The sequence below is a fragment of the Balaenoptera ricei genome, chromosome 21, assembly GCF_028023285.1.
Source record: "Balaenoptera ricei isolate mBalRic1 chromosome 21, mBalRic1.hap2, whole genome shotgun sequence".
NCBI lineage: Eukaryota > Metazoa > Chordata > Mammalia > Artiodactyla > Balaenopteridae > Balaenoptera > Balaenoptera ricei.
Window position 1 is genome coordinate 14,686,562 of NC_082659.1, and position 23,868 is coordinate 14,710,429.

At 41.2% G+C, this 23,868-nt stretch overlaps 1 protein-coding gene across 1 annotated transcript in view; it reads left to right on the forward strand.

Annotated features, from left to right (window-relative positions):
• The first annotated feature begins 4,215 nt into the window (after nucleotides 1-4,215).
• The window catches only part of FAM149A (family with sequence similarity 149 member A), a 38,114-nt gene continuing 18,461 nt past the window's right edge, over nucleotides 4,216-23,868 (forward strand). Inside the window, 3 exon segments of the mRNA XM_059909355.1 lie at nucleotides 4,216-5,249; nucleotides 12,686-12,748; nucleotides 23,486-23,596. Of these exon segments, the coding sequence (XP_059765338.1) occupies nucleotides 4,564-5,249; nucleotides 12,686-12,748; nucleotides 23,486-23,596 (860 nt within the window). The 5' untranslated portion in view covers nucleotides 4,216-4,563.

The window sequence follows — 23,868 nt, forward strand, 5'->3', positions numbered from 1 at the left end:
CTCAAGCACAAGGCTGCTGTGTACCTCCAAGTTCTCTTTAAGCACAAACTTGGACGTGCAGACCCTTGAAGTGGACAGAGATCTGCTGGTGAGACCTAATGCCACTGAGCTCAGCAGCCCTACTGCACGCACGGATTTCCTGTGCTCGGCTGGAGGGCGACACAGCCCAGGAAGGGTCAGGGCACAGCTTCAGGTGGCTGCTGCCTGAGTCCTGGGCTTCATCTGTGCTGCGATAAAGAGCATCCTTTCAATGTAACCTGGTGTCACATGTGATGAAAACTAACATCTACTGAGAGCTTACCCTGTGCTAGGCTCTGTTCCAGTTCCCAAGCATGTATCAATTAATGTAACTATCAGAGTCCCATTATTTGAGATAGGAACCGTTATCACCCCTGGATTACAGGTGAGGAAACTAAGGAACACAGAGAGACTTGGTTGTTGGCCAGTAGCAGAGATAATACGAACCTAGGATGTCCAGCTCCAGAGGCCCCCATACTGTACCGTCTTCGTCAAGATGCTTAGTAAATATTTGTTGGATCAGCAAATACCTCTCCTTGTCCAGAAGTTTAGTGTGTGTGTGTGTGTTTTTTAAAATTTATTTATTTATTTTTGGCTGTGTTGGGTCTTCATTTCTGTGTGAGGGCTTTCTCTAGTTGCAGCGAGCGGGGGCCACTCTTCATCGCCGTGCGTGGGCCTCTCATTATCGCGGCCTCTCTTGTTGCGGAGCACAGGCTCCAGACGCGCAGGCTCAGTAGTTGTGGCTCACGGGCTTAATTGCTCAGCGGCATGTGGGATCCTCCCAGACCAGGGCTCGAACCTGTGTCCCCTGCATTGGCAGGCGGATTCTCAACCACTGCACCACCAGGGAAGCCCTAGTGTTTTATTTTAATAATAAAATTTGATAGTACTTTTTCTTTATAGAATATTGGCCTTGGTGTCATGCTAAGTGAGACAGTTTAAATCCCTAAACAGATTAATTCCTCAGGTTATTTGTTTCAACTTTCAGATTTTCAAAACATAACATTTCTTCATAGCAACATGGCCATCACTTAATACTTTCTCAATGATGTAGCCAAGCATTATTATACACATCAGAAAACCAGTTCATTAAATTGTTAATTGACCAATGTAAGCGTAAGAGTTTTATCACATAAAACATGGCTGTGACATTTCTAATAAAGTCCGTCTAAAATCAACACTGCCGAAGTTAGAAACAATGATCTACTGCATTTACTTTCATTTCCTTACTCTGCCTGAGCCAGACCATTGTGGTACATCACCTGGGGCTCATGTTTTGAGAATGGCATGCTACAGGTAATTAACAGAAAAGCCTGGTAGCATCTAACATCTGTCTGAAAGCCTGTTGATGGATGAACAATGGGTACAAAAGACCTAGCATCTTGTGAAGAATTGTTTATCATGTTTGCAATTATCGGTCATTTTCAAAGGACCCTCAAACAAAAGGATCAATCATTCATCTATTGTGCATTCTTCATGAAGCTGGCTGGCCAGAAGTTTACATCCACTGTTTAACCCACAATGATATTTTTCCCCGTCCTTTTTATATTTTCTGTCATCCTCCCTGTAGATTTTTTTTTTCTGTCGCACAGTGCGGCATGTGGGATCTTAGTTCTCTAACCAGGGATGGAACCCTTACCCCCTTCAGTGGAAGCACGGAGTTAACATCTTTATTGGAGTATAATTGCTTTACAATGGTGTGTTAGTTGCTGCTGTATAGCAAAGTGAATCAGCTATATGTATACATATATCCCCATTTCCCCTCCCTCTTGCTTCTCCCTCCCACCCTCCCTATCCCACCCCTCTAGTTGGTCACAAAGCACCGAGCTGATCTCCCTGTGCTATGAGGCTGCTTCCCACTAGCATCTGTTTTACATTTGGTAGTGTATATATGTCCATGCCACTCTCTCACTTCATCCCAGCTTACCCTTCCCCCTCCCCGTGTCTGCAAGTCCATTCTCTGCGTCTGCATCTTTATTCCTGTACTGCCCCTAGGCTCTTCAGAACCACTATTTTTTTTTTTTTAGATTCCATATATATGTGTTAGCATACGGTATTTGTTTTTCTCTTTCTGACTTACTTCACTCTGTATGACAGACTCTAGGTCTATCCACCTCACTACAAATAACTCAATTTCATTTCTTTATATGGCTGAGTAATATTCCATTGTATATATGTGCCACATTTTCTTTATCCATTCATCTGTCGATGGACATCTAGGTTGCTTCCATGTCCTGGCTATTGCAAATAGAACTGCAGTGAACATTGTGGTACCTGACTCTTTTTGAATGATGGTTTTCTCAGGGTATATGCCCAGTAGTGGGATTGCTGGGTCATATGGTAGTTCTATTTTTATCTTTTTAAGGAACCTCCATACTGTTCTCCATAGTGGCTGTATCAGTTTACAACCCCACCAACAGTGCAAGAGGGTTCCCTTTTCTCCACACCCTCTCCAGCATTTATTGTTTGTAGATTTTTTGATATGGCCATTCTGACCGGTGGAAGCATGGAGTCTTAACCACTGGACAGCCCAGGGAGGTCCCCTCCCTGTAGATATTTTTAGACAATTATGATAATTATTTTAATTTGTAGCCAACTTTTTAGAGCCAAATATACCCACTGAAGATTTTCATAGAGGTACCAGGAAGATTCTATGATCATGAAGCACCCCAAATATTAATTACTACCCCAATAGTGTATTCATTTTCTAGGGCTGCTATAACAAAGTGTCACAAACTGGGCGGCTTAAAACAACAGAAATGTATTCTGTCATTGTTCTGGAAACTAGAAGTCTGATATCAGATGCCAGCAGAGCCACGCTCCCTCTGAAACCTGTAGGGAAGGCTCTTCCTTACCTCTTACTAATTTCTGGCTATGGCCTTCAATGATTGACATGCCTCGGCTTACAACTGCATCACTCCAAGCTCTGCCTCTGTCATTACCTGGTGTTCTCCCTGTGTGTTTGCATTCAAATTTCTCTCTTCTTAAGGATATTGGATTAGGGCCCATGCTAATGACCCTGTCTTATGTTGATTTTATCTGTAAAGATCCTATTTCCAAATAAGATTACATTCACACAGACTGGGAGTTAGGATTTCATCATATCTTTATGGGGAACACAATTCAGCCCGTAACAGGATACATGCAAACACACCTCAGAGACAGACTGCTTTCAAGGCTGGGATTTGCAAGAGGAGGAGCTTTTCTGTAGCCTTATTGACAGTATCTGCATACTTAAAGAAAATCATGTGCATAGAGGGAAGTGGTTAGTAATGAAAGCATAGAAATATCTAAAGTTAGAGAGCTGAAGACAGGTGGGTGAATCCCGCACTGTTCATGTAGGGTTGCTCTTCCAAGGTGGAGGAGGGTGATTTGCTCCTATGGTTACTGCCCTCTGTATATGAAATATATATCATATATATGACTCACTCCCCTTGCTTTGATTCTGTGCTCACCTAACAATCTTCCAACTTAATTTGACATCAACAGGAATTCCTCCCCTAGGGAAAGAGCAGAGGACAACACTGCAGTTATTAGTTAACACATTTGAGTTGGGGCTTATGCATCAGTATTTTTGAGTCAAATAAGTGGGGCTCCATCCTAAGAGGCTGGTCAGCTATGAAGGTCTTGGGCCTGTAAAATCAGGAACCCTGAGACATGGCAGCAGACAAGGGCTGCTCCCAAGGAACTGGGTGAGTTGAATCAAGCTTCACTCAGCAATGACCCTTTTTTGCTGCCTGTCCCTTCAAGTTAAATTACATATGTTCAGAATCAATCAGAGGATTAGCAGCTTAAACCTGAAAGCTCATACTCCAGAAGTGATCTGAATACATGTTTTTATTAACCTTCCCTCCTATCAGAGAGCTGGCCATGGTTCCTTTGGTCTTGTCAGATTGGGTAAGTCCCAGATCTTTTGTAATCAGGGTTATCGTTCCCAGGTTTATGGTCAAATTCCTCACCATCAGCCCAGAGTTCTGCGAATCTGGTGAAGCTCTAAGGGTGATGGAGAAATTGGGGAGTGTTCCTTTAAGGCACGGATCAAGGAGAGGAGCCAGGGTGTCCGTTGTAGACGCAGCCCCAGGCTGCAGTCTGGGGCCCAATTAGCAGTGAGCTAAGCAGGGTTTTTGTTTGGCTTAGCAACCGCCTGCGCGGTCCCGGGGGCCCGTCGGGGTATCTGCGGCGGGCGGAGGCCCGGACCTCTTTTCTCAGCTCGCGGTGGCGCTGGCAGCTGCAGAAGTCGCCTCCGTGGGCTCCCGGACCCCTGGCCCTCGGGGTCTCGCAGCACTAGGGCAGAGAAGGGACTGCTCCCCGCGTCGGGGCAGGTCCGGCCGAGCGGGGCCGAGCGCCTGGGGGGGATCCTCCGCGTGGGGAGAGCACCAGAGGCTCCCGGGGTGCGCGGCTTGAGGGGACCCCACGACCCCCGTCCCCGCCCCGGGCCGCCTCGTCCCGATCCCTGCGGGCGGCGGTGGATGGAGCCCCGCAGCCCGGCTCCCCGCGGACTTGAGGTTCGGCCAGCAGCCAGGACAGCATTTCCAAGGCCAGGACATGAAGGTCGCTGTGTTGGACCTTGGGTCTCTCTTTGCCAAAATCTTCAAGACCTCGACGGCGCCCGCGGCGGTTCCCCCGCCGGTCGCCTCCTCCAGCCACTCGCGAGGCGCAGCCACCGCAGGGCCGGCGGGCATCGGGGCGGGCACCCGGCTTGGCACGGCCCCGACCTTGACCCTCTTTCCAGCCCTGGCGCCCGACTCCCGCTCCGGCTCGCGGGGGGCGCCAGCCCTGCAGCAGCCGACACCCGCCCCGCTCCATCCTCTGCTCGCCGCCTCCCACCCCCGGGTCTCGGTCGCGAGCCCCACGGCAGAAGCGGGAGGGACCCCCCTCTGGCTGCCCAGTAGCCCGAGAGCAGCCAAAGTCCGGTCCTCGCCCCCGCCCCTGCCCTCGGCCCCCTCCAGCGGCGTCTGCGGCGCAGCCGGCTCCCCCGCCCCCCCGGTGGCCGTGGCGCGGCCGCCCCCGGGCCCTGGCGGGGTCTGGGCGGCGCTGCCGTCCATCGGGGGCTCCGCGGGCAGCGGCAGTGTGACCGCAAGCCCACCGAGCCCTCGCCCGCCCGGCCCCGGGGAGCGGGAGCCCGGCACTCGGGTACCCCCCGGGCCTGGCCCCAAGACCCTGTTCTGCACCCTGCCGGACCTCGGCGAGGAGTGGGCCTCGGACAGCGACTCGGAGGACGGCCGAGAAGCGTGAGTAGCGGCTGGGGCCAGGCAGGTCCTTCTTGGGTTGGGACCCCTGCGTCTCCGCCTGTCACACCCACCTTGCCAGGCGCCCCTTACAAAACTGCACTATTTGCAGTAACTTCCACTAAGTGCCCTGGGTACGTCCCTGCCCTTCTCTTGGATCCTTATTCCTCGGCTTTCTTTTCTTTTCAAACACAGGCTGTGACAGGCTTTTGATCAACTTTCTCGGAGGTAGTCCTCTGCTGTTCACTAGCAGAGAGGGAGGGAAGACGAAGCAGGACTTGAAGGAGAGGAGGACAAAATTTTGTTTCTTTTCCAGCTGAAGCTTTGACTTAGGTCATTTGATAGTCAGGTTTCCTTAAGGACTTAGAAAGGAGCCTTTCTCTAATGCAGGATACGGCGGATGTGCAGGGTACCCGATACCTACACTGGCAGCTATAATTTTAAGAAATGGTGAGACACAGGGCGCCTCCCTCCTTTTCAAGGATCAGCCCCAATTCTCATCCTAAGTGGGATTTTTTTTGTGTGAGTCATCGAGTTGATTTACATATGTATAACATCATCTGACACAAATGGATTTGTATCATATAGCCTGGAGCTCCTGTGTTATTGCCATGGGGCCCTGAGGTCCTCCGGAAACGCTGACTGACTTCGTGGGAGCCATCTCAATGGGAATTAGGGGACACTTCCCTCAACACACAGACACACACACACACACACACACACACACACACACTCACACACTCCCCTTTCACCACCAGGAGCAGTGATGAAAACATTCCTCTTGTAAAATGTGGATTTTAGAACAAAGGCAAATTTTATTTTTTTAATGAGAAGATATAGCTCCTCTTAAGTGGGTAGAAAAATGTTCAGCCTTCTTGAATTTCACAAAAGGATAGTGAAATGGTCAAAGGCAAACCAGAAAGTCCCGTTCATGGATGCAGATTTCTGTATTGTAATCTAGCAAAGGAAGAATGGTCAGGCCTGTTAGCAGAGAAGCTCTCTTCTCCCCCCAAAAATGGACAGGAAAACTTTTGCATTAAGACTGATTCTAACTCAATCAAAATTTAAATAACTGTTTTCACAAAACTGCGTGCCATTCATCTCAGTGCTAAAATAAGTTAAAGAGTAAGTCGTTCCTTTTCATTTAAAATATTATATTATGAAATAGATGTATCAACTGATTTTTTTTTCCCCTAAGGAAAATCAATTGCATTTGGATAAGTGGCTAGAATCCATATGTCTAAGGAATTAGGCCTTTGTTATTGGCTACTGGTCCTTAACATTTATGCAATTAATGTTTTATGAGCAAACAGATATACACACTGACCTTAAACTCTAGTCTTAGTGTTTTTTTCCAACAGGCACTGAAACATTCAGCATGGCCAGTGGAAAGCACTGGTGTTGGTTTCCTTTCTTGAACATCTTAAACCATGTCTGCATTGTCCAAAAATGCTTAATGGATACTTTTTGAATAACACTGTATTTGGCACTATTTACAGTATGCTAATCTACATTAGCAAAGATATCCAATTGTACTGAAAGGGCAGACATTGAATTTTACACAGTTGCTTTGAGGAATAATAGGTACAGATATGTGTGTTCAAGGATCTTCCTAATTATGTGCCTTTGTTCTCTCCATGGGACATCGGACAGCCCTTCAAGTACGTTAGCTTTTTTTTGTTTTTTTTTTACATATGCAAATAGTCATGTTCCCTTCCTTCCATACCTCATTTCTTTTTTTAATCATGAAGTTTACAAACGGACAAGGGAAAAGAAGAAAGAAAGGAATTTTTCCTTCAGTCTTACAGACCTTTTGCATCTTGAAGTGTATTTTTCTCACTCCCGGATTTCTGGGGTGGCTACTTATAACACTGAAAAAACAAACATGCTTCAGCCCTGGATTTAAATTTTACAGCTGCTACCTGACCTGTCAGTTTGCAGTTAGCTGTTGCTAGTTATTAGCCTGCCTGATTAATAACAAAATCGTGTACTTGGTTTTCTCAAGCCCAGGGACGCGGACAGTGGAAGATAGTTACAGTAAGAATAAGAGAGGGAGGGGGAAAAGCACAGCTAGAGAGAATGGGGATACATGTAAAACAAGTGCAAGCAAATCTTGAGAAACATGAATCTAATTTGAAGACCACCACACTCATTTACAAAGAAAAGTCCTCATTCACAGTTTATATTTTTTGGAAGAAAACCCATGTATTTTACCTTTGACCTGATTCTGTCCTTGGCCTTTGTTAAAACTAAAAATAGTGAAATTAATTTGAGTGGGGACATATGCAAACTTTCAATTCAGAGCCTTTTCCTTTTTCACTAAGGTGCTATTGTAATAGCATGAGTTTTGATCTCTGATTCATGGATTAAATACATGACTGGCCCACAGAAGAGGGGTTCGCCCTTTTCAGTCCACAAGACATACTGGTGGCCACATTTGAACCAGAGGCAGAGATCCTGAGTGGCCTTATTTAGCTCACTCTCCTGCACCCCCAGATGTGTGATTCAGCACTTTCATCCTCATCTTCACCTCCCTGTGTCTTTCACATATAACGTTGTCCCTCATTCACACTGGTTTCTGGTCTCCCCAGCCCTCTTTCCTACCTCCTTTTGCATTTCCGGTTTGAACTACACAGTTATCACCTTGTAAAAGGACTTTTCGTTTGTTCTGCAAATAGAAGAATTTCTAACAGTAGATAAGGAAGACAGATGGAGAATTGCTGTGTATGAAGGTTGGTAGAGTTAAACTTCACATGGTCAGGAAGTATTTCTATCTTTTTAAAATTATTGCGGATAACAGAGAGTCATTGCCCTTTTGAGTGATTGAGTTTTCTTGTTAAAGTCATGTAAATGTGGAAATATCATAGTTGGTGCCTGAAGGACTTGTTAACTTGACTGCCAATAAAATGAATGCAGGGACTTCTCTGAGGCAGCCCAGAGTTGGAGTGATACTTAAGGACCCAGGCAGGAATCCAGTGAGTTGGATTCCTATCTCAAACCACTTGCTAGCTGTGTAATTCTGGGCAAGCTCTTCAGTTTTCCAAACTGTAGATTTTCCACCTTGACAAAATGGAGATAATAATACTTTCCTCATAGGGATGTTCCAAAAATTCACTGAAATAATATTTTAAGTGCCTAACACATGGAGAAGTGTTTAAAAAATAGTATCTGATTATTATCTGCTTCTTGGCACAGGAATGAAAATAGAAAACATATTTCATTGAAGAATACATTGCAGGAGAAAAAGAGAGCGACAGAAAAAATGCATTGATATTTATTGTACAACTGTAATAAATGGCATCTTTTAGTGAAAGTATTTGGGAGAACAAATTGCAGTACACTCTAATCTTTCATCATTTTCCCTGTAAAATTTACAGAAGATAAAGGTTACTTTAATTAGTATTACCACTCATTGCTGTACAATACCTAGAAGAAAATGTATTTGCCACCCTGGGGTCAAACTTCTTTACTTTTCGAGACACTGCAGAATAATCAGTAGCATCACAAATCAAATCGTACATAGCCAGTACTTTGTACAGCTCTTGCGCATTCCTACCCAGTGATCGTATTATATATATGCACAGCATTATCTTTTTTTAAATGATAAACTCTTTGTCCTGTGACACTTAACACACATCCACAAAAGGCATTTAATAAATACTTATTAAAAGAATAAATGAAAATATTTTCATCACAAAATCCACTTTCATGGGTTCCTAACCTTATAAAACTCGAGAGGAAATTTAAATGTCCTTCTTTAAGAAATTGTCTTGGGCCTTTCTGTTTTCATTGTCTTGGAGTTTTCCCAGAGTTAGTAATGCTTTTTGCTGGGCGTTTGCATTTCCACAGGGATGAATGGTGAGCTCTGTAGACAATTGTCATATGACTGTTACTTTCTATTACAGTCATATGACCATCAATTTCATTAAAAGTAATGAACTTGACTTGGTCGTTCATGTCTAGCATTTGCTTAAACCCAAGAAAAGAATTTTGTTCTTAATGTCTTATACAGTAAGTTTTTAAGCTTTAAATTATCTTCTTTACTTTGTTATATTTGAAGTCTCAAAAATTAAATTTGAGTTATTATGTTCTGCTGTGTATTTAAAAAACACATTCTGAATTTTTTCTAATGTGATAGGTAACGTGTGTACTTGATATGTTAGCAGTTACCAGTTAGTTACCTGTTACCAATCCATGATAAGTACAGAAAGTGAGGATAAATCTTTAGAAAAGTTTATAGCAATTGACAGAGTAACTTTATGTCTGTGCACTGATAACAAAACTTTTGGATTTGTATTTTGTGTATCTTTTTTTCCATTTTACTTTCTAGTAATTTATTTTCATTACACTTAAAAAATTATAACATTCACAATGAATAGGAAAAAAAATTTTAATGGTCAGACTACACATTAGTTTGAGAAGCACTGAAGCAGACTTTATTTAGACACCTTTAGACCACAATGAGCAAATTTCAGGACACCAAGAGAGAAAAAAACAGCCAAATGATTATACTACCATTTTACTCTTCCTAAAGTAGAGGGCTAAGCAATATTGGAACAGTATCCTCTGATTAAAGATGAAATTCTTTAAATTGTTCAAATGATAGAGTTGAGAATATGCTCTAGTCACAATGTCTTTGGGAGCTATGGCTGTGAAGTTACAACCGGTGGCCAAGAATCCACTGCTCAAAGGAGGGGGTTTCTTACACTTACTGCTTTTTTTTCTTTTTGAAGTTGTGTGCCAATGGCTACATCCCATCGGAGGTCTCCTAATTCATTCAAAACCCTTGATGGCAATTTCTCTCACAAAGCAAAACTTGCAAACACAGATAATTTCCCCCAAAAAAGGAACTTTTAACAGGAAATTTACAGACACGACATAATCTCTTCTCTTGTTGCCAATGTATAGTCTCTTTGGAAGAGTTCCTGACTTATGGCTAATAGATGATCACGTGTATTAATCCCTTCTGAATCGCATAGGAAGGAATCATGTCATGACGAAGGCAGTGATCCTATGCCCCATCAGGATATTTTTCCATATTTTAAGTTTAATTTCCATTTGGAGCTTACGTTCTGCTACTGGTGGAAACGAAAACCCAGTTATCTGGGATTGCTCTCATCTTTATCTTAGGCTTGCGCCCCATTCTGGGGGGCTTACATGAGACCAGGACATTCAGTGGCGGGGAAGGAACCTACTTGTTCTTTGATAACATCTGTTCTTGCTGAATCCGCTGAAGTATCCATAATCTCGTCTTGTCCTTCTTTAGAACCCAGGTCTCATGCCTTTATCCACAAAGGCCCTTCAAGTTAGGCGTCTCCCTCCCTTACTTCTGTGGTACTTAACGGGAGCCCCTGGGGGCGGCCCGCCGCTCTCATACCAACATTCTCAGTCACGGGACTCCCGGGGGAATGCCCACCCACACCGCATCGCCTTTCTTTTCTCTGGGATTTCACCACCTCACCTAAGTTCTGTGGAAGCATCAGGACCCTCTGATCCCTCACCTCCACTGCATCTGAGGTCTGAGCTTTGCGCCTCTGAATCACAGTTGCCTAAAGGACATCCTCTAGGAACTCCCTGGTGCTGAAAGCCTGATTCAGGGCTCCACCAGCCTGTGGGAATAAGAAAAGACACTCCTTTTATTATTTGGCTATGGTGTAAATCAAGTGAAGGGCTGGCTAGATTTCTGCCCTCTGTCGACTTCCTGGCTGGGTGCCTTCCATAGGGAACGGTGTCCCTGGTGGACTATTTTGCTTTGTAGTGGACCCTCAAGCCATAATCCCCATTCCCTAACCTCCCTGAGATTCCCTCTCTCAGAAATATAGAAAATCTGACCCTACGAAATCTCCCCATTCCAGGGAATCTGTTTTCCTTCTGAGGGTTAGGAAGAATCTCCCTGACCTATCTATTTCCTCCTAAATTCTTTTCTATGCTAAAAATAAAAAATCCATACCAATCTTGTAAGCTTAGGCTTAAAAAAAAATAGCAGCAACAATAGCATAAACATAAAGGAAAAAAACCCTACTGCATTCTCTGCTTTCTGAAACAATAAGCAAAAAAGCCTTGGATCACTCAATGTAGGAAGGGACAAAGGAAAATGAAAGAACACTAGGGAAAAAAATATCAGCTAACATTTCAAAATTCTCCATCACATATCCTTCATGCACAGAGAACACTTTTTTTCTCCTTACCAGTGCAGTGTAGTTATTTGTTTAATTCAACAGCAGCCAAATCACACACCTCTTTGGATATGAATAATTTTGCAATCCATAAGCAAGAATTTTGCTTTGTAACAAAATATTACATGAACATTTTATGGTCCTAGGAATACTAGGTATTATATACATATTAAATAGAGCATGATTCATTAAATACTATGTGCTATTCATTAAATAAATGAATGAATACTATTCATTAAATATGTATTGAAAAAATTCAAAACATGTCCCTTTATTTTTTTAATTTATTTGATCAAAGTACAGTTCATTTACAATGTTGTATTAATTTCTGCTGCACAGGAAAGTGATTCATTTATACATTTATAGATACATTCTTTTTCATGTTCTTTTCTATCACGGCTTATCACAGGATATTGAATATAGTTTCCTGTGCTATACAATAGGACCTTGCTGTTTATCCATTCTATATATAATAGTTAATCCCAAACTTAGAAATAGTCAATGAAGACACGTTTCATAAAGCACAGAAACTAAAGAAAGCCTTTGACATGATTAAATATCCAGCTGTGAACTTGGGAAAGAAGCAGATGGTCTTTGGTAGTGACAAGAAAAACAGTGAAGCTAAGACTTTCCCTACTGTTACTTAATAAACAGATGATTAAGCCTAAGTTGAACTCAAAATGTTCTTCTCATATGCATATATACATATATATTCTTCTTAGGATCACTGTCTTCTTAAATTTATTATAGTGCCAGTAATGAGGATGAGGACAAATCCCATCTGGGAGCTCACAATTTACATCAGGCTTTTAAAGCTAATAATTATATTTCAGAGAATGTCACAGATGCATAGAAAGTTGAAATAAGGATTTATTCAAAAATGCAACATTTCATTCAAATTCCTAACACTGGACAGTGAAGTCTTAAAAACCGTTCATGTATATGCAAAACTCTTCCTAATCCAGTTAAATTAAGAGTCTACATTGAATAAAATGAATCCCTCCCTCTAAAAAACTAGTAATTTCATTCTAAATTAATGCATAAGAAGTAAATCCTAGGGAACTTTAATTTTATAGTATATGAAGTCTATTTTAAAGAAACGGGTGATGTATTCTCAAGAAAAAGTCTTGGTTTTACTTACTAGTTTAACATTTTTAATAAGTGTTTCACTGATTGATGTGAACATTGCTCAAATATGTATTATTCTACAAAGCCAAGGTTCTCAGCATTTGAAATAACGACTAGTATTTCCATGTCTACCAGGTACCAAATGCTGTGTGCATATTCTATAATCATTGCCGTGAATCCCCAAAACAAACATACAAGGTAGGAATTTTATTTCCATTTTATTTACATATGAAGAAACTGAGGTTCAGAAAGGAGAAGTGGTCCAATTCATGTGGTTATGGTTAATACGTGGAAAAATGTAAGATTCAAATCCAGGCAGTCAATTTTTACCATCCATGCATATGTGTAACCAAGTGTTTTTAAGACGATAATAAGGGTTAAAGTCTACTTTTACGGTAATTGGTAGTATTTTTCCTGGAACAAACTGACTCTAAGAAATTATACTCTTTTCAATAAAAATAAGTATGAAAAATAAAAATCATGTTAATAAGTAATCTAAAAGTATCTTCCTCAAAATATTATTTCTAGTAGTACTGATCAGGAGACCAAAATTAAAGCATACTTTTGTCCATTTTGAAGTACAGATAACAAAGGACTTTTATCATAAAGCTATGACATCTTTAAAATAAAGCATTAGTTTTGTCATCTCCTAGTTTATTATATATGTGTTTCTTATAAATCATTTTGTGTATATTTAATAGTAAATCAAATACTTTATTCATACAAGTAAGGCAGATAATTAGCAAGCATTGTCTTACTTGAAAAAAAAACAGAGAAGAAGCAATTAGATATGGTCCTTGTTAGAGGAAAGGGTATACATATACATTAGCATTTTCTTAATTAGACGTTTCACTTAAGGGTTTGGAAGAAGCCTTATAATTAAATATTGAGGATAAGGATATGGAATGTAGATGAAAGGGATAGTCTTGGTAATGCTCTATTTTTAAAAATGCTAATCACTGATAAACTTAGTCCTAAATTTCTTGGTTCACACTTCACACAACTGAGATTGAGGTGAAGGACCATGATTTTAGGTGATAGGTGAGTAAGAAGAAATTGTGCTCTGTAGGAGATTCATATAGTAGTTTTGTCTTAGAGTAACTCAGCTAAATGTTATAAAAAACAAAACAAAACAAAAACAAACAACACAACCCTCTGTGGAACACCTCAGTATGCAATACTTTTTTCCTTCTTATAATGAGGAGAATGTGGTTTTATCTTTGTTTTAGCCAAGGGTTGACCTGTGCTTGATGGAAATGTGTCTTCTTATGTTCCAGAGCTCATGATTTTTGTGAATTCAAGGTCAATATGAAATTCAGTTTAGGATTGGAATGCTTATCTTTACTATTTAATGTACTTCAGTTCCTCATTTGCTTAATATGGACACTTTGAGTTTAGCATTGTGTGTGTGTGTGTGTGTGTGTGTGTGTGTGTGTGTGTGTGTGTGTGTTTGTACTCCAAATACCCTTCTAAGCCATATACCTGTCCCTGTTGGAAACCTCTGTTTTTACCTCAAGCTGACCATGAAGCAGCATGCAACCCTGTTTTCCCCATAAAGCAATTGTGAATTGTTCTTGCATTAAAAAATTAGGGGGAAAATTTATATTTTACTGAAGATTCCCTTGGCAGAGGAATGGAGATTTATATCACACATTGTGCAATATTTCGGTACAAAAATTCCCTTCATTCTACTTCCAACAGTGGCAAACTATTAATAGATTGTTTTAGAAAAACCACCACCCGAGTACTAGAAAAGCTGGACAATAAATTAAAAAACCACTCCAGAGCTTTGGTAAACTGGAAATAGAGCAGCCTCACAGGGCCTGAAACCCAGATTTAAATCTTCTTAATTCCTGACGGGATTAAGATGATTTGCGATTGCTGGAGCCCCAAGCCCTGTCTGCTGTAAGAACCAAATTTAATCCCCACTGTATTTAAGATATAAGCAACAACTATATACTGTTCATCAAAGACACAATTTATGTATAAGAATACAGAAATGTTTAATATAAATGTATGGATGAAATGTTTGTACATGCAAATTCTAGAAAAAAAAACTGGGGTAGCTTTAATAATACCAGACCAAGTAGACTTTAAAACAAGAAGAATTAGTGGAGGTAACAAGGGTCATTTTATAAAGATAAAAAGGTCAATTCATTACAAGATATGAAAATTTTAAATTTGTAGGCACCAATAACATAGTTTTAAAAGTATATAAAAATACATCTATTTTTGACAGAGCTGGAGCAGTTAACATCTGCTCCTAAGGTTTCTACTACACATGCAAGAAAAAGTGTTTCATACTTTCTGTTTGTTTAACTGTGGCAGCCAGATTGAATGAGGAAATAAAGTAATTACCATACATGGGGAGGAGAAAAATATAAAACTCAGAAATGATCTTGTAAGCAGTGAAAAGCCTATTTTACTCCAGAAAAGGTAACTAAAATTTGAGTTTAGAAAAAAATTATCTATTTATGTCTATGGTGACAATTGACAGAACTAAGAGAAGAAATAAGCAAATGCAAAATCATAGTGGAAGATTTTAACATACCTTTCACAACAGTTGATAGAAGATATATAGAAAAAGTTGAACAAGACAATAATTACTCGAAAGGATATCAAATTTATTGTAAAGGTACTATATATATAAAGCTTATTATAAAGCTTTATATAAAGCTTTAGTATAAAGTTACTAAATATTATAAAGCTTATTATAAAGCTTTATATAAAGCTTTAGTATAGAGCTACTAAATTTATCTATCTATCTATATATGGTCTTTTCGATAATAGTGCAGAATCAATTGTATATCCTTAAGGAAATAAAAGAAACTTGATCACCTGTGTCATACTTCATGCAAAAACAAAAGTTCAAGTGAATTGTAGATCTACATATGAAAGAAAAACCAATGAAACTTCTAAATACTATAAGAAAATATAGGAGACGATCTTCCCGTCTTAGGGTTAGGCAAAGATCTCTTAAGTAGGACTCTCCAAAAAAACGCTAACCAGAAAGAAATTACACCATGTTAAAATTTTAGGAACTTCACTTAATCAAAAAAGACCATTTACTAGGTTTTTAATTACCCCAGGGCAGCTTTGTAAGGCCAGCTGGCCCTGTAATTGTAATTAATTGTTGGATAGGAGGTCCTTCGGAATTTGTTTTTGAGTTGAGCTTAGCTTCTGTCCTTTCACTATTATTTTTGTGAAAGGTTGGAAGACAAAAACCTAAATAGTTACAGATTAAGGCTTAGAAACACACACGTAGTATTTCCACAGCAGAGAACTAGTAATATTAATCATCTGACAAATTATCCTGGTACAATATCATTTTCCAGTTTAGACTGCTTTTTAATAAAGAGCAAAATTTTATAGAACTGTTATCCATTTCAGCAAATTAAGCCATCAATGCTGAAAAAAATTTTATTTCAGAATCAGAAGTTACTGAATTTCATTGACTCTAAGATTCTGTTGATTAAAGCCACACTTTAATTTTCCATTCCACTAAAAAGAAAAATGTTACCTATGTTAAATGTGAAATCTGCCTAAATGTTAAATATGATACAATGCTTTCTCATCAATTAGAATTCTAATTTATTCTTTAGTCTATAGGTGTCAATTACATCCAGTTGATTGGTGGAGATGTTGAGTCCAGCTATGTTCTTACTGATTTTCTGCTTGCCAGAACTGTCCATGTTTGATAGAGGGGTGTTGAAGTCTCCAACTAAAATAGTGGATGCATCTATTTATTACTCCTTGCAGTTTTATCAGTTTTTGCTTCACGTATTTTGACCCTCTGTTGTTAATGCATATACATTAAGAATTGTTGCGTTTTCTTGAAGAACTGACCCCTTTATCATTATGCAATGCCCCTTTTTATCCCTGATAACCTTCCTTGCTCTGAAGGCTGCTCTGTCTGAAATTAATATAGCTACTCCTGCTTTCTTTTGATTAGTGCTAGCATGGTATATCTTTCTCCATCCATTTACTTTAAACCTGTATGTGTCTTTATATTTAAGACAACATATATTTTAATTGGTGCATTTAGACCGTTGACATTCAAAGTGATTATTGACATAGTTGGATTAATAGCTACCATGTTTGTTACTGTTTTGTATTTGTTGATTGATTTGGGATTACAAATAAATTTTAACAGGTATATGAATTCACTATTAAGAAACCCACGACTGGTGAGGATTAACTATATTTTTAATGTTTCAATTACATAAAATGAAATTTAGGATAGTGGTCTAGCAGTTAGTACAAAGTCTTCATTATCAGCTCTACTAATTGAAAGAATAAGTCAAATCAAACATTACAGAACACTTTTTGGAAAATTTTACTATATTATACTATACTAATTTTACTATATTTAAAATATTACTATATTGATGTTGCAGTTTGGTAAATTGAACGCTTCATAGAATATATTTAGGTAGTTGTTTTCCCTTTGAAAGTCTGATGAGTTCTTTATAAAAAATATTTATAAAACAGTTTTTGAGGGCTTGTTCCTTCTTTCACTTTCTACCAGTAAAGTATTATAAAGTAATTGTTTAAAAGTAAGAAAAAATTACTGGCTATTAAAGAATGTTATTGAACCCATTTATCCAATGCATTAGTTTGAAACATAAAATTTATTTTTCTGGTTCAAACAGTATAGTATTGGCTATTTCATATGATCTTGTATAAAAATTATTGTCCTGATAGATTTCAGCACTTATTTAGAAATTGTTGGGTTTATGAATAACCAACTTAAGTACTTTATTTTGAGTAACATACTATTTCTATATCTTTTTATAATTTTATATGAGCTGTACACCTCATATATGACTTATTACTGTCTACGTTTTTTATACTCTTCATATTAAAAGTCTAATAATTTTTCTTTCTGCTATCTCTTTTCAGATACAGCATTTCTCTAAATTTTAAAACTTTTAAATATTCTTTGCTAAATATAGTGAGCCTTGGTTTCTCCATATCATTTGCAGAGGGCTTTGGAGGGGTGTGCCCTGCATAGAAGATTGAAGTATGGTGTTGATTAAGCTTTCTCACCAACAGCTTGAGTTAGAATGTTGGCGGTGCCATGCCATCAACTTCTTTGTGACTCAGTTTACCGATCTGCAGAATGGTACTGATAGTATTCCCCCTTCAAAGAATTACTGTGAAACTTAAATGCACTAATTTATATCAAGTGCTTAAAATAGGGCCTGGGATGTGGTTAAGTATTCAAGAAATGTTGGTGAATATTGTTATAGAACGCATTTTGTATATCTATAGGAGATATTCATAGAACATCTTTTCGATAAAAAGAACTTCAACAGAACTCTGCAAATTAGCTCTGAGATGAATCCTAGAAAGGGTAAACTTTTGAAGTCAGGCTAGACAGACCTGGATAAAACTGTTTACCTTTGGTAATTAATGTTTCTCGTCCTTGGTTTTCTTTTCTGTACAAAAAAAATGTAATCACCTTTCAGGGTTGTTGTGAGGTTTGGAAGTAAGGTATGTAGGTCTCTGACCATATTTGCCTGCCAACGTGAAAGCACTCCATCTGTGGAGGATGTTAGTATCGTGACACTTTATGTTGGCTGTGCAGACTAGATATTGTTCACAAAAATAGTGATTTCCGATCTAAACAGGATTCTGCATCTGTACTAGATTGAAAATTCACTAAATCCTAAATCTTGAAAAAACAAAATGGAATTAAAATCCAGCTGGGCATGGTTTTCAAAGTGCTAAAGGAGTGACGTCTAGTGGTTTTCTGGCAGTATTGCACGCAAACATTTCAATTTTAAGGAATCGGGCTCCCATAACTGTGGAGGCGTGGGAAATCGAAAATCTGCAGGGTAGGCCGGCAGGCTGGAGACACAGGGAAGAGTTTCAGTTGCAATTCAAGTCCACAGGCAATCTGCTGGCAGAATTCTTTCTTGGTCTTCAGATCCAGAGGACATGCCCCAAGGAGGAGCTTCCTCATCCTTACTTGGATGTGATTGAGATAATGACTTTTTAGGGGATTCTTGAGGGGCTTGAGTATACCAGGCTTGTGGGAGGAATGTAAATAACGTGTGGCTGGAATGGGATTATGGCAGAGTAAAGATGTCTGCAGACTCTCTGGCCCTCTTCTCACTGAGAAGGGCATTCTATCTTCCAACGCTTTGAATCTGTGACTGCTTTGATAATGGAGAACGGTGGAAATGACAGTATGTCTGCTCAGGGCCAGCCTTTAACAGAACAGACAGTTTCTGCCTTGGTTTCTTGGAACCCGGAGCTACCACATAGGAATTCTGGCCCCCCCACGGGAGCGACTGCTCGGGGGCAGCCTTGAGACTACATGGGAGAAGGGCCCAGCTGCGCCCAGACTTCCAGCCATCCCCATGCCCCAAAGTGCTAGTATGAGGGTGAAGACCTCTTGGACCCTCCAGCCCAGCCCAGTGGCCAGTTGAATAGCACTGAATAACCCAGGTCAGTGCCACATAGGGCAGAAGAATCACCCAGCCAAGTTTTCCTGGAATCCCTGAAATCTGTGGCTTGTGAGCATAACCCCAGGACTGTTGTTTCACCCACTAAGTTTGGGATGGTTTGTTAAGCAGTAATAGATACCTGGGACATACATGCAGGCCACATCCTAGCTGAGTGACCTCGAACATGTCATTATAAGGTGCCTGCCTTCAGTATTTTCATCAGTAAAATTGGATAATGGTATCTACTTACCATGGGTGTTAAAAAATTAAACAAATTAAACAAAAATAACATATAAAGCAGCTAGCATGTTTGGATCATAATATTATTCTTTACTTTTTTTTTTTTTTTCCTGTCATGTCTCCTTTCATATAAATAGTATTAGCAGGTATGTGTTTATTTTAGGTACCATCAGTTTTCCTGATTCACACACAAACACACACACACACACCCTGCATGTATATACATATGTATGTATCATTAATTTCAGGATTTATAACCACTTACCACTTTAAAGCTGAGGATTTGTAAACATGGTGAGGACCCTAGTATCCTTAGTTCAAGAAATGGATCATTGTTTTGCTGTTGGTAGTTGGCTTCTTATTATCATCTTAGGGTTGTCCATTAAGAGTCAGAGTCAAAATAAATAAACTGGATTTTTCACTATTAAGTGGAATAGGCATGGTTTACCTCTGTAAATGCTGAGCTGGAGGAAGAGGTGGGCTTCTTTGTACCTATTCAGATTTAGAAGGCCTTAGATCTCAAAGGAGAATGGATGGCCACGGCAGGCTGGACTGTATTCCAGTGTCCCATTTATTCATTGTAATTATTAAGAATCTCTTACTGGGAAAAGGCACGCAACAGGTAGTGTCTGCCCTTGGACATGTTACTTTGAAAATGTGTATTACTTTAGCCAACTCAGCCGTATTTCTCTCAGTTTCTGAAAATGGTGGCTTGGCCATTTTGCTATCTCACGGCATAGAATCTGGTGACTCTAGTCCTGGTGTTATTGTATGACTTCAAGATTGAAACCAGCACATATTAATAAAACCAAGACACGGGTGTACTCTCCGGTTTGTAGAAAAGTTATTGGACTGTATGAGATAAAGCATCTATTTGAAGATGGGAGAGGCAGGACGGCATCGGAAGCAAATCTTCGGTGCCTAAGTAGACCTAGAGTTCCTGTTAAGCAGATTAGCATCTTGCATTTACCAGGCTGAGACTTGAATTTTTTTTAAACCTCCCTCTACCTCCCTGCCCTCCCCCCCACCCCCCGCCACGCCCAACTAGGAATCCTTCGATGGGAGGAGGGGGGTCGGTGAAATTGTCTGTATTGCTCCGGTTCATTCAAATTCTATTTAAAAGGATTAAGGACAGCAAACACCTGTCCGGGCAGCCCCGGGGAAGGGGTGGGGAGGCCAGACCGGTGCGCACTGGAGGCCCAGAGAGGGCAGTGGGGCCGGCGGGTGCCCAGAGGCCGAGTGGCCCGCGGTCAAAGCTCAGGACACTGGGTTATAAAATGTGGCCCCTGGCAGCGGGAAGGGGTACGGCGTGCTTTTCCGGAGGTCGGGATCCGGGGAGAGCGGGACGCGGACCGAGGGCAGAGGGCGGCGGGTGGGAGCGGGGAGCGCCGCCAGGCTCCAGAAGAGGGGACGCCGCGGGGAACCGCCGCCTGGCCCAGACCGCCCCCGGCGAGGGGCGCGGCGGCCAGCGGAGGAGGAGGAGGGAAGGGCGGGGGCCGGAGGCGTCGCCGCGCCGCGCCGCGCCGCGCCGGAATCTGGCGCTTTCGGGGCCGAGGGAGCCGGGGCGGGGGAAGCAGCGCCGGGCGAGCGGAGCACACCGCGCCCATGGACCGCGCAGCCCGGGCCGGGAGCGCCCCTGGCCGCGCCGCTCGAGCCTCGCGGTTCCCGGCGGCGCCGCGGCCGCACGTGCGGGGCTAGCGGGCGGGGGCGCAGGGCTGGGCGGCCGGGGAGCCCGGGCCCCGGGGGCGCGGGGGCGCCGCCTGCAGGGGGTCGGCGCGGGGTGGCAGCGCCCGGCGGCGCCCAGGCCTCGGGGCTCTGGGCCTGGCCCGCGGGACGCGAGCCCAGACCTGGGGCTGATGGTGATTGGGTGAGTCCTGATCTGGGAAGGGCGGGAGGGGGAATGAGTTTGCCTTCGTGTCACCTTTCTGTGCCACGCGCGTGATTGTTTCCTGCTTGCAAAGTCAGAATCCATCTGGTCTGTTTCCCTGCGTCCATTCCTGAAATCTCGTGCTGACGCCATCAGGCCCTCCGGAGCCAAGATGCTCACTTGGTCTGACAAGCGTTCGTGGCGTCTGAGATGACTTCTCTTCAGTCCCAAGAGCCGGGAGCCTCGGTTGCTTCTAGAATGAGCTTGTATAAGTCAGGGCTTACCATCCTGCGTTCTAACCCATTCAGAATGCAATACTCATTTCAGACAATCTTTCTAAGCAGAAATATAAATTTTGAAAGCTGCCATCACTGTTTAATAATTGAATTTCATTTTTTAAAATAAATTTATTTATCTGTTTATTTTTGGATGCGTTGGGTCTTCATTGCTGCTCAGGCTTTCTGTAGTTGCTTCGGGGCTGTGCAGTGTGCGAGCTTCTCACGGCGGTGGCTTCTCTTGTTGCGGAGCGCGGGCTCTAGGCACGTGGGCTTCAGTAGTTGTGGCATGCGGGCTCAGTAGTTGTGGCTCACGGGCTTAGTTGCTCCGCGGCATGTGGGCTATTCCCGGACCAGGGCTCGCACCCGTGTCCCCTGTACTGGCAGGTGGATTCTTAACCACTGCGCCACCAGGGAAGTCCCTAATAATTGAATTTTTATAGGGCAAAGTGGCAGAGGTTTGTGGGCTATCAAGAGGCAACTTTTAAAAAGTAAAAGTAGATAATCTAGTAATTTCCTTGACAACTGGAATGGAGTGACTCGGGGAGATTGAGACTGAGCTTTAATTTAACTTTGATGCACCAACAAATTAATGCAATATAGTTTGGTGGTTGCACTTCAGTCTACCCTAAAACAAATCCTATAATTCTGTTATTCTCTCTTGTAAAGACATCTATATGATCGCTCACCTCTGTTTATAGTAATTAATTTGTTTTAAAAATTCTCTTTTTTGTAGAGTACTGTAGGTATACAACTAAGGACAGAACTGATTCTCTGATTAATATTTTTTTAAAACTCTATTTACATACAGAAATATAAATGATGAAAATTAGGTACCATTTAATTGAAAGCAAAAGCAAACTTTTTTTTTTTTAATAAATTTTCATCAGTTTTTTTTTTTTTAATTTATTTATTATTTATTTATTATTTATTTTTGGCTGTGTTGGGTCTTCGTTTCTGTGCCAGGGCTTTCTCCAGTTGCGGCAAGTGGGGGCCACTCTTCATCGCGGTGCGCGGGCCTCTCACCGTCGCGGCCTCTCTTGTTGCGGAGCACAGGCTCCAGACGCGCAGGCTCAGTGGTTGTGGCTCACGGGCTTAGTCGCTCCGCGGCATGTGGGATCTTCCCAGACCAGGGCTCGAACCCGTGTCCCCTGCATTGGCAGGCAGATTCTCAACCACTGCGCCACCAGGGAAGCCCAAAAGCAAACTTTTTAAATGAGTGGTGTCCCTGTTAGAAATATTGAAAGTTGACTTTTTTCCCCCAAATGACTATCATATCTTAAGTTAATATAAAATATAAGTTATTTGTATGGGAAAATATTATTTCTATAAAAGAACAGAAGTTGTTTACTGTAAAACGTTAGGAAGGTATTTGACTAGAGGGAAGTAAATGTTTTAAGAGGTTCAATGAAAGGACATTTTAATGATTAACACTAACTGGGCTCTACCAGCCAGGTTTAATGCCTTATTTAAAATTGAGAGATTTCTTCTGTTTTAGTTTTCCATTACTCTTAATATTTTAAAACTCTCTACAAATCAGGCTACAAACCCAAGCTACAATGCCAAACTAAAGTGAGTTATTGTTTGTGTGTTTCAGTCATTTCTTTTATTTCTTTGTGTTTAGTGATTCAAAAGAATTTGATATATTTCAGAATTAATAAAGAATTATCGAGTTTTTTTCGTGCAAGGCCGGTTGGCTTTTGCAAGCTCCAGGGCACCTGGTCTAGGGATACAAGGGACCTGAAATCTAGCTCATGTTTCCGTTGCCGAGTTTTGGAGTGAGTCTGTATCCACCTAGGTTTGGAGCAACTTTTACCAGTCTGGCTGAGTCACAAGAAGTTGTTTTTTTCCCAGTTTACATAACAGTTCATGTAGGTTAATAACAACCTTGATTCTAAGAAAAATAAAAATGGTAGGGAACTAGGCTCAGTGTCTTGAGGTGTGTGTGGGGTGTGTGTGTGTACACACGTGTGTGTTTAGGGGGACGTGGTAGGTGGAGAGGGACAACTTTCTACAAAAGGAAATTTTAAATGTCTTAATGAATACACTTATATTATTACATTACGGATACTTTTCATATTTTATTTTATTTTTTCAGAAGAGGGCTGCCAGAAGGATCTGGAAAGCAGAGTTTTGCTGTGAAAAGCAAAGATCCTTTACCTACACATTTTACAAGAAATGTACAGAAAGCCATTGATAAATATACCTGGTAAGAATTAGTCTGTTAAATGTGTCTGATTGCAAAATGAAAATGTGCCCATAATGAATATGGGAAACAAAGTCACTGATGGGCCATGAATTTCCACAAGTAAAAGAAGCAGTTTTATTTTTAGCCAACTGAAATGTTGCACTGCATAAGTCTTTTAAAGTCAGTGTACTGTGAAAATTAACCAATATATTAAAATAAAGAAAGAGGAAGTAGGCACAAGGTCAAGCCACTTCCCAGTATGACCTCTTCTCAGTAAATGTTATTTATGTTAC